This window comes from Chinchilla lanigera, unplaced genomic scaffold (assembly GCF_000276665.1).
Source record: "Chinchilla lanigera isolate Chin_1 unplaced genomic scaffold, ChiLan1.0 scaffold00016, whole genome shotgun sequence".
Lineage (NCBI taxonomy): Eukaryota > Metazoa > Chordata > Mammalia > Rodentia > Chinchillidae > Chinchilla > Chinchilla lanigera.
Window position 1 is genome coordinate 16975778 of NW_004955417.1, and position 11794 is coordinate 16987571.

The 11794-nt window shown below is 45.8% G+C and overlaps 1 protein-coding gene across 1 annotated transcript in view; it reads right to left on the reverse strand.

Moving 5' to 3' along the window:
• The window catches only part of Sybu (syntabulin (syntaxin-interacting)), a gene marked incomplete at its 5' end in the record, with an annotated part of 65532 nt that overhangs the window by 4384 nt on the left and 49354 nt on the right, over nucleotides 1-11794 (reverse strand). The window contains 2 exon segments of the mRNA XM_005381884.2: nucleotides 1062-1265; nucleotides 5897-5999. Of these exon segments, the coding sequence (XP_005381941.2) occupies nucleotides 1062-1265; nucleotides 5897-5999 (307 nt within the window).

An 11794-nucleotide genomic window follows, 5' to 3' on the forward strand; every position in this document is an offset into this window, starting at 1 on the left:
CATGCTTTGTATTAAAGGACAATGGGTCGGGGGTGGGAGGAAGGGAACAAGATGACCTAACTTTCCACACAATGTATGTGCCACTGCCTACCAGTCAGCTTGTCCCCAGTTGAATTCAAATTGTTCTGAGATCAATCCCTGCTGCGAGCGTACTGGTTTGGTGGGAATGGAAAGTTCCTGCTTCAGGAGGGAGCACGACTACTGCGCTCTCACCAGTGTGTTTTGCAAGAGAGGAGCTCAATGTTCTGCAAACACAGCCTCAGCCGGAATCTTGGCCCTTCTCAGGCCTGGCCAAGACCTGGGCATCCCTGCTGTAAGAGAGCTGAGTAACGAGGACGGGGACGCCCAGGAGGAGGAGGGCTGCCAGCTTCTTCCCTGACGCTGGGCCCAGTCCAAGCCACTACGCTGCCCGGCCCCCAGGCCTGCGCTCCATCCCAGATGGCCTGTGTCCATTCCCCACCCCTGGGGCCCTGCGCCCAAGCCCCTCGGGATCAGCAGGTCTTGCTGCGCCACTCTGCTCCCAGCCCATGCTGTTAACTCCCTGCTTGCCCTTGAGCTCGCACTTCATTTCCTTCCTCAGGAAGGCCAACCGAGCCCTCCTGCCTGACTGGACCACTCCCTACCTTCTACACACTCACACAGCAAGAGCTGATTTTGTCATTCACATCTTTCTTCTCTGGGCAGACGGCGCAAGGCCAGTTTTCTTTACTGCTGCGTTCCCAGTGCTGAACACGGTACTCGGCGCTCACTAAACATTTGGTGTTGGGATGATCACGTGTGATTTCCCTCTGAGGAGGGAATGAGTCCGTCCTCCTCCTGGCCCTATACTGTCTTCCCTCCCTGTGCAGTAACTGCTTGGACAGCTGAACCTTGTTAGAACCTGTGGTTTGTGCTCTCTGCAGCAACCCTTGAAGGATTAGCTGAGTACAGGAAGGAAAGAGAAGTATCTTATTACAGAGTGAGGCAGGAAGTCAAGAGTTATATATTTCTCCCTTTTTAAATGAAAGCTTCCCAAACAGGAATAATGTAAGCAGCAGAATTTAAGAGGGGAAAAGTCTCACCTCATGACTGGGCTGCAGTCGCTTCCTTTGTAGGAGCCTGAGTTGCTACTACTCGGGGACGAGGGGGCATAACTGGGATGGATGTTAACGGGGCTCAGCTGGTTCCTGCACAGCATGGACAGAAGGTCCTTCTCCCGAGGGGACGGTGGGCTGCTGCCAGGCTTGTGCAATGACGTGCCATTGCTCCGTCCATGGGGACCTCGGCTGGGAGAAGAGCACAACAGAAGTTAGGATCTTACGGCTGCAGATCTCCACGTGCTGATGTCACCTACTCCTTCCCAGTGCCAGCTGCTGCTCGGGAAACCCAAGCCCTGGAGACGAAAGGCGCAGCCTCGTTACCGATGCGCACTGCTCTCACGAGCAGCCCTTTTCTCACCTCCTGGTACTTTTTCCTTCTATCTCGAGCACAAGCAAGATCTCTCTCCGTTTTTCAGTTTCTGATCATACAGCTTGTTTTGGATTCAACCCAACTGCCGGCTAAGAACACACATGCTACAAAGCACCGATCTGGCTTGGGCTCACTTTGGAGGCGGTTTTGGAGATGTGGTTTTTGTTCCAGTCCACCTGTTTAGCTTGAGGAATATTTGGGTTTGCTTCATGTTGGGGTAAGAAGAAAATTAAGGTAGTTTGCCAGTGGGATGGAGGCTACCCATAAAAGAAAAAAACCAGGACAGATCATTTTGACCCCGTATTTCTCTTTCCATTCCCAATGACCTAACAGCCTTTCCCATTTAAGTACTAAAATGTCGCCACAGCACCCTATCAGTACCCTGCCTCTTGCTTTTCCTCTCTAGCAGGAGGCTATGCGGCCACAGAGATTTTTCTAAGAAGGAATTTTTTTTGGTACCGGGAATTGAACTCAGGACCTTGCGCTTGCTAGGCAGGTGCTTGTGCCGCTGAGCTGTATCACTGGCCCTATAAGAAGGATCTGAATGCTGCCCTCCTCAAAGCCCTTCTGTGCTCCTCCCCCTTTGTCCAGAGTGAGGGCGGGGCTCCTTCAGATAGTGTTCAACCCAGCCCCCTCCATTCCTCCTTCCTCTCCAAGTTGGCCTTCCACAGGACTTAGCTTCCTGGAACATCCATGTTCATAATCATCTCTTATGTTTCTGAACTTAGAATTCCCTCTGCCTAAAACATACTCCCACGCCCTTCCCTAAGACCCAGGATACCTCCCACTCCAAGGCCAATGGAAGCTGCTACAGGCAGCCTTCTCGGACTTCTTCCTTCCCTACACCAGTGCAGGCGCCACTCCTCGGTGCTCCCTAATGCTCTGCAAACTTCCCCCCTGGGACTTGTTACAAGCACCATCACTGCATCCTTGCTAGGCCGGAGGACCCTGGAAGGCAGGGATGCAGCCTGTTGTTTACATCCCCATGGCTTCCCGGCACCTGGTGGGTGCTCCTTGCATGACTACTGCCAAATACACAGGCTGGGCTGAAACCCAGGCACTGGTACTTATTAGGAATTTAGGCAAGCCACTTTACACACATGCGCACACACACACACCCCTTCCTCTCAGAGTTGATGTGAAAGTAAAAAAGGCACAGAAGTGCATTCAAGAAACTAAAAACTAAGTGCAGCTGGACTCTGTTATTACATGATCAGCTTGTTAGACCTTCCTGTTAACCTAGTGCCAGAGATTTGATACCCCTCAAGAGTTGGGAAACATCTTGAAAATGGTGAAATTATCCAAATAGGTTAAGGCTCCTGTCAAAAATATTATTTGATGACATTACCAGAAAAGAAAGAGGAAGAGAATTCCTTTCACATGGCTGTGTTTTTGACAATCCCTTCTACCTGCAATTTTAATTATGGCTCTATCCTAATGACACACCTCAACGAGAAATGTGTGTAAATGTAAATACTGGTGTGTGTGTATGGATACACTTGGCTCCCAAACTGTAATTACTTATTTAAATTCAAATATAATTTCAAATGGTTGTCAGCCCAGCAAACCACACGAAAATGAAACCACCAAATTCTAAAGTTAAAAGTTCTTTCCTCTAGAAATCATCCAAGTGGACTCGCTCCCCCGAGGAGAGGACACTTGATGTGGAACAGATGGGCTGATGGCTTTGTGACAAACCAACTCCAGCCACCCAGGGTAGGAAGACCTTCCTACGTAGCTGGAAGGAACACGTACTCTGGCACAGATCGTCTGCTCCGTGCTGACTTCTCAGCCTGACACCCGCCACCCTATTTCTTAATGTGACCAGGAAGAATGTGCAGGATTAACCCTTACAAGTTAGGAAAGATCCTAAGGATCTATCCCCTATTTTGATCCAGAAAATTCTGTGCTGTTAACCTTTGCCGAGGACATTCTGGGAGCCCAGTGCTGTTCCAGATATTTTGTGAGCGCTCTCATTTCCCATGACCATCATCCTACAGGGCAGAGACGATCAGCACCTCTCTTTGCACATGAACCGAGGTTCACGAAAGAGAAATCACCCAAGAACACACAGTTGAGTTGGGATTCAAATCCAGATCTTTGCACTCTCTCTACAGAAACATCTCCTACTTGACGCAGATGAAATACATTGCTTTGGACTGGTGAGCAGGTATGTCATGCACTGGCTGTGTATGTGGTTATTACCCCCAAATTCACCACTGATGCGCATGGTGCAAAGAAGCACTCAAGCACATGGTTGAGTTCTGAACAGATGCGTGCGTGTTTTCGTTCAAGGCAGAGGATTCCTTAGAAATAGCAGGGTGGGCCTTCCACAAGGCGAGATCATTTGTACATAACCGGTCACAAGTATCTTCACCAACTCCACCTGTTCCTCATGCTCCAACTTGCTCACCAAATGGTCCTGTCAGCCTTCCTCTGCCATGGAACAACTGACCAATTACAGAGATCGGACGCGTCTGGCACGGGTACCCCGCCCACCTAGAGGAGCTGCCCTCAACGCAGGGTCCTGTGGAACCCAGAGACCCCGTGAAATGCCCGGGCTTTTCCATCACGGAAATCTACTGACGGCACTCTGTGCCTGGCTCGGATAAAGAAAAGTGAGGAGTCAATCTCAACTATTAATTGTTGTTAAGCCCTTAATTATTATTGCTTGGCTACACTGGTTTTTGGCATAAGCGATTTTTTGTTTTGCACACAATCATATTTACCTGATTTTATATTTAATATATCAGTTTTCATCACTTTAAAAAATCATGAATTTGAGACTAGAACATTTTCTGTGACTCCTATGTTATTGACCTGACTTAGGAATTTAACTACAAACCCAAATTCCTTTGAAATGCTTAATACAATTGTTTTCTTCTTCCGTGGGTCTGTTCTGTGGATCTTTGTATCGTGGCGATGTGCTACCTTCTTGAATGGCTTAGGTAAATGATTGCTCCTCAGAGCAAGTCACTTGTGATTTACACAGAGAATGTTCATATTCATGCCCTTTGACCTGAAGGGCATTTTATTTTTAAGACAGGAGGGACTTGGGAATCGAGGCATTGTGCTTTTTACTGTGAACTTCACTCCTTTTCTTACGGATTTTCTGGCTTCAGTTTTATTTTCAACAGTAAATCTGCACAGAGGGTGTTTCAGGTCCCTTCGCAAACATCAGCCAAACCCTCTTTTCTCCAAGAGAGACGGAAAGTTGTGCCTGCTGAGTCACGGAATTATAAGGCTTGAGGAACTGCATGTCCTTTCTCCAGGGAGGGACCTTGAAATTCACACAGTCTAACCCTGTTCTAGAAATCCGGACCCTGCAGCCCAGCACAGTCAAGTGACTCACTAAGCCAGAAGACGGGTGTCCCCAGGCAGGGCGTGCTCACCGCATCCCTCCTTTCGGTCCCTCCTGGGTGCCCACATCATCACTGAGGACTCCTGGGCCGCACTCATCTAGAATACACCACATGCCCCCTGACTCTTGATACCCTTTTCCTGCATGGCTTTAAAAATAATCCTATCAATAATCTATTTACTGTCTTTCTTGCCCTATTAAAATGAATACAGTCATCATGGAGTTTTGTTTTCTGCCTCATCTCCAAACCCCGCCTCACAGAAGATGCTCAATGAATGCATGAATGAATAATGATACGGATGCAGGTGGAGAATTCTGGGGCTTTCACTCCCCCCTGCAATGTGAATGGTGGCTTCCTTTTTCCCACAGTCCCTTTCCCCAATTCAAATAACGTCAGTGGTGAACATCTGACTATGCTTACTGTGCTCCAGGCCCTGGCCTGACCAGAAACTCTATGAGACAGGCATGCCTACAGCTTTATTTTACAGATGAGGACACTGAGGCATGAAGTTGTGCCGCTTGCTGAGGGCCACACAGCCTGTAGATGGTGGTGCTGGCACTAAACCAAGGCAGCCTCGCTCCAGAGCCTACGCACTCAGCTACTTTGCTGCCTCTTGCAGAGGTGGCCACTTGAGCCTGGGCACTTCGCATTCTGTTTCCTCCCTCCCCGAGTAAACGCTGGGAGTGCTCAGGGCTCACTGCTTCCTACATACAGATAAGAAAGGAGGCCAGTTAGAGGGGAGGAAATGTGAGGCAGAGGCTTCACAGGAGGAGACGCTGGACTCCTGAAGGGGAGGCAGATGGGAAGTGGGAGAGACCAGCTAGACACCCAGAAGGGGAGAGAGAAGTGTGGGTGGACACTTGGACAGGGGCTGGGCTGGGCGGGAGGTGGCTGAGCCATGTGACCACAGCAGGTGAGCTAGAAAAGGACCAACCGCAAATCCCTGTAGAATACAAACCAAAAAGCCTCACTGCATACTAACAAAATACAAATGGACACTAATCCAGGTGGTTCTGCAGAAACCGAAGCTGCAGGTAAGTCACCCGAGCAAAGTGTCTTATTACAGAGGAGGACACGATGCCTACTTGCGTGAGAAAGTGGACCGCTTGTTTCCCGCTGTAGACATATGGATCTCTGGAGCCGAGATGCTGCCTGTGCTGCTCGAGGAGCTGAAGTCAGCTTCGCTACCTGAAAAACGAGGAGAGAAGCATGAATGGAAAGAACCCGGAGAACACACCTGCCAGGCCTCTGCCTTCCAGGTCCCTGCTCCTCCGCTGCACACCCTCACTCATCACAGATTCCGGAGCTTACAAGCTCTCAGGGTTTCCCGTGGAGCAGAAAGGGGAAGGAGCAGGCACAAGGGCGTCATTTCATAAACGCAGGCTGAGGCCCAGTCAGGCGGTGGCATACAGATGCCCGTCTCCAGCCGACTAGCAACAGGAGCCCAAGCTGGGGCAGGAAGAGCCTGCCTCCCGTGGGACGGGCTCGCACTCAACAAGGTGCCAGCCCAGAGCGTCAGCAAAAGGAAAAGCGTACGGAGCTGTTCAAAAGCCGTTTTTCGAAGAGATTGTATCTCTGGGCTTCTGCAGGCAGCGAGTCAACTAGTTAGAAGCTGCCAGAAGTCTGGGCTCCGACGCTGCTTACGCCCACGCTATCTGATTACAGATCTCACTTTCTCTGACTGCAGACTCAGTTTTTCAATAAAGAATATGGACAATTGTGACCAAGAGTGGGAGTTTTTTTAAGAAAACAGAATGGCAGGGATGAGACCTGTGAATTGCTCTGACATTGGGAATCTTACTTAGCTTTGGCCTGAGATTTTTAAATACTTTATGGAGATAACATTACCTGCTGAGTACAGATTGGGTGTGTGATTACAATAACAAATTCATTCTGATGAAAAGTGCACTGTTCTTTGTTTTGATATCTTAAACCTTTATTGATTCTATTTTGTTTATGGACTAAAGCTATTTATATGTTCTTCCAAATCGTATCTTTACAACCAGAAGTCCAGCACTCTTTGTTTTTGTTTCTTTGAGACAGGGTAAAAGTGCATAGTTCTGAAAGAGCAATAATGGAAGTATTTCCAGAGACTGCCTGGGGAAGAGGCAGGAGAGAATGGGAGGAAGTCAAACAGGACCTCTACAGTGAAAGGTGGAGCATCACGTGTGTTTGGAAAATAAATCTGGGTACACAATGTTGTTTGACTTTGTTAATTAACTATGATGCAATTTGTGATTCTTCTGTTCTTCGCCCAGAGGCAGCTCCCATTTCTGAGCCTAGGGAAATAGGAATAATCTAAATCCTTCAGTTTCTTACAAACAGTGAACATTAATTGTAATAATGATTATTTATTGAGTGCCTAAGAGATCCTAGGCCCGGTATGAGACATTTTCATTTTTTATATCATTTATTCTTGACAACTCTGTAAGGCAGACAGGAATCTCACCCTTGTACTATTGTGAAAACTGGGCTGCTTTGCTGAAGGCTTGCGTGTGAAGAATGCTGAGCAGGACCAAATCCTTAGTGTATTTCTAGGACACCACGCTTTACCCTCAGGAAGGCAGCGGGAGGGACTGGGGATCAGAGAGGTTCCTGAGTCAATTTACACATCACCATCTCCCTCCCAGGCCACAACAAGGCACAGGTACAAGTGGCCACACAAGCGAACAGATCCTCTCTCCGATGGAGTGCCTTAGTTCTGCTAACAGGCACTCTGGCTGTGGCAAAGCACAGAGAGAAACATGTCTTCTTCAGTAGCCATGAACTCCTATCTCTTCTGGGAAAGAGAGCAAGAATGGCCCCTTAGCCAGATGACAGCTGAGACTCCCAGCTCCCGGCTCCCAGGAGAACAAGGGAAGCATTAGGATGGCGATTCAGGAGGAGGCAGACCAGCTATTCCATCTCAGTTGTACAGACTTTGTCTAATGATGTAAGGAACTCCTAGAGCGCCCCGAACTTAATTAGTTGCTTCTGAGTAATGCACTGGCTGACTTGTAGTATTTTACAGGGATTTGTGATTGATAGCGCAATCCAGCAACAAGCTATTCCTGACAGCCTAATTCAACCAGCATTGTCTGCTAGCAAACTATCAGGTTACTTATTAAATGATTAATATGGGCAATTTTCAAAAATATATCCTGTCAATGCAGCCACTGGGTTTAAAATATTATTTTCTAGTGTGAAATTATTCCTTGGAAACAGCCAGTTTTCATTCCTTAAAAGACACACAAAAACCCATGAATTCTAATGTAACTGCCTGCATAAAAACAGAAATTCTAGAACAGAAAAACAAAATAGCTGAAAATCTGCTGTTGCCTCTGGATGCTTCTGATCTGTAGTAATTATGCTTCCTGAGCTAACGGGATAACTTTGTTCTATATTTTATTGCTTCTGGGACTCAATACATTGACTCTTAGGTATTTACAGGGTCTGAGATCACTTCATTCTAGGACTTTGCTGTCTTATTTTCTGCACATCTGAAAAATATTAGAACTACATTCAGAGCACCCCACAGCTATATTCAGAACTATTTGAATGATACAGTAGTAACAACTACTTTAGCTTGTGATTTTAAAAAAATAGAAACTATTTGCAGTTTGGCGAATACAAGGAAAAAAGTCAATGAGCTCTTTTTAAAGGTATACAGTGTCTTAGCCATGTTCTTTGTTGCTGGGACAAAATGCCCAACATCTGCAACGTAAAGGAGAGGTGTATTTTGGATCATGTTTCAGGCTAAGTCACTGGCTCCAAAGAAGGAAGTGGGAAAGGTGTGGAGGGGAAGGGGATGGAAAAAAAAATGAAGATATGATCTGTACATGTACCAAACTTCCCAGGCGAATGTAATCATTTTGTACTGCAAACACATTCAATAAAAAAATTTAAAAACACTTTACTAATTAAAAAAAAATAAAAAGATTGAACAGCATAGCAAACAGGCATGGTCAAGGAGAGCTGCCTGCGGCCTGGCAGACAGGAAGCGGAGAGTGTAGGGAGGAGCCAGGAAGGGAGATAAACACTTCCGGGTCATGCCCACTGTGACCCTCCCCTTCTGACCAGACCCCAATTCCTAACAGCAAGTCAAGGAGAAGACTCCATAAGCCAATCTCTTTCCAAAAACCCCAGCTATGAGTACTTGAAGCTCTTTAGGAACATCCAGATATAAACTGTAACACACAGGAAAATGATTTTGATTTCTTTGGAGTCTCACCATATTGGCCAGGCTGGCCTCTAACTCTTGGGCTCAAGTGATCTTCCTGCCTTAGCTAGGACTACAAGTGTGTGCCACTGTGCCTGGCTCAGTAAGTTGATTTTAGTACATCATCTGATATACCTTCCCAATTCACTAAGCAAAATCACTAAGAAATAGTGAACACATGAAAATCCCACTTATTTACTAGCTGACAATGAAGGTACAAAGGAAAGGCATGGTGATCTCATTTCCTTTAAACAGCATATGTACTTAGGGCATTGTTGCAGGTACTGCATTTCAGTGCAGTTCTTGTGGCTACAGAATATCAAAGAGCATTGACCCTAAACACACAAATCCTGAATCAGATGGCTTATAGTCAGTCAAATTCCACCTCTGCTTACCAGGTGGAGGGCTTTGGGCAAGTTAGCTCACCTCTCTGTGCCTCAGTTTCCTCATCTGCTGTAAGGAGATGATAATCATATCAACTACTTGATAGGATTACTGTGAGCAATTAACATATATTTTGTATAACTTAGAAAAACACCTGACCCATCATAAGATCTGCAAAAAAGGGTAACTGTTATTCTTCAGGGATTAAAAAGGCAGCTTGTAGTATACTATATATTTCTTTTGCAAAAAATTTAGAAAACAATGTCAGAAGGGAAAAATAAGGTCTATGATTCCATTGCCAAAGAATAACTGTAGTTGCCTTTTGGTACTATTCACATGATTCTATAACATACTTGTTTTTTTTCCCTTAATACATGAATATCTTTAAAACATACCATATTTGTAAATGACATCAATGAATGGGTAGGGTGTTTCTAGTTTTTCTATTATTATAAACAAATACCATATATAAATATATACCATTCTAAGAATCTTTTACATATTCTCACTTATGTCTCATAATAATATAGACCCTATGAAGTAGAGACAATTTTCAGTCCCAAACAAGACAGCAATGAATGACATGTATAAGGGGACAAAAGTGATACAGGCCATCTGACTCCTTGGACCATGCTCTTGTTCAGTGAATGATGTTCAATGGACATTTTTGTGCATACACACTTCCATACTTATCTTTTTACTATCTCTGTAAATTTCTAAAAGTAGAATTTTAAGCCAAAGGACATACTCAGTGTTAATACATATTCCCTGTCCTTAGGGATTTGGCGATTGCACTAGCCTAAAGCAATTTTTTGTGGTCCAGGAAGTGTGTGCTCCATCTGGTTGGGTGTAGATACTCAACTGAAAAATCTCTGGTGTCAATGGAATACTGATACACCATGGAAAACTACTTAGCCATAGAAAGCTGTCCTTGAGAAGCTAACAGGAGTTTAAAAGTGTGCATACCTAAGTCATCCTTATCTTTGTCCCTCATGGAAACTGTCTTTGATCAGCTGCCTGGCTGGGATCCCAGGACTGAACCCGGGAAGTGGAACTTGATGGCCTTTAAGGTACTTTGTGATGCCAAATCCCTGTGACTAAGTTTCCTGCAGCACAAAGCATTTTCCATTATCAAGAAGCCCTGCCTGCTGGTGCCTAGAAGCTCTGGTGGTTTCCTGCTGGACAATACTGCCGGACCCCTGAGAGGTGCTGCTTTTCTTTATAACTACAGCACAAGCACTCGGTGCACGTATGCTAAAGCAGGGAATTAGAGTAGGAAAATGGAAACAGAGTGTGTGCCAAGACTGGTAACTAGGCTTATTTTTAAAACACTGCCTGGAATCAGGTCTCTTAGGATGTTATTACTTTTGCTTGCTTTTGGGATATTATGGAGTCTCTGTTTGTCACTGCACCCCAGCTCTCTGCGAAGAGCAAGCCTGCCATCTGCTAACTGTACTACACTATGTGAACCATTGATTTCAGTAATCCCAAACCCTCTGTTACCCTTGGTCACTGCAAAGCTATCACATTAATTCAGGCTGAGCACCTATATCCCTACCTCAAATAGAGGTGATAAACTACAAAGAGGGAAATAGAACCAGTCCCCTACGCTCTCACCCCATCCCCCACCCCAACACACACACACACACACACACACACACACACACACACACACACACACAGCTCTTTTATTTAACAGTCTCTAGGGAGGAGAGGAGAACCACGTTCACTGAAGCCAAGCACAGCTATCAAGGGGCAGCTGGAGTATCAGACACGCAGTTACACCAGACACTATTAGAAGGAGACGCTTTAAAGTGGATTCTGTAGAATGACTCTCTGCCTTGAAGACGTGGAGGTGCAGCCAGGGAAGCCAAGAAGCCTTTCCAATTAAACAGGACTTTGGCTTTAATTTTTACAATCTACTTCCCTGAAACCCCTAGAAGCACTTATCTTAGAAAAGGAATACTTGATCCAAAGATCAGTAGATTGACTGGAAACATATAACAGATTTTCTTGCATTTCAGATCTGTAGACTGCTTAAAAGTTTCCACTGACCTCATAAATTCAGAAGTGATTTATCTCCACTGCGACTAATGTTCCTTCAATTAATACAGCTGCCACATACTTAAAAATATATATATAAACATTTAGAAGCAATGGAGAAGTTCAAATTTAAAGTACTTACAACAAGTGAATAATTTGTATTGCTAGACCTAACCACATAAAAGTAAAATTGCTAACAGGAAAAAAGTCAAAAATACGGGGAGCCTCAGGCGGGGAGTGCCGGTCTTTGGACTGGCGGCTCACTCCCGGCCTCGGGGTTCCCCGGGAGGAGGGCTTCCGGCGCACAGGGAGCCATGGGCGGGGAGCGCCAGTCTTCCGGCTGGCTAGCTTCCTGCCT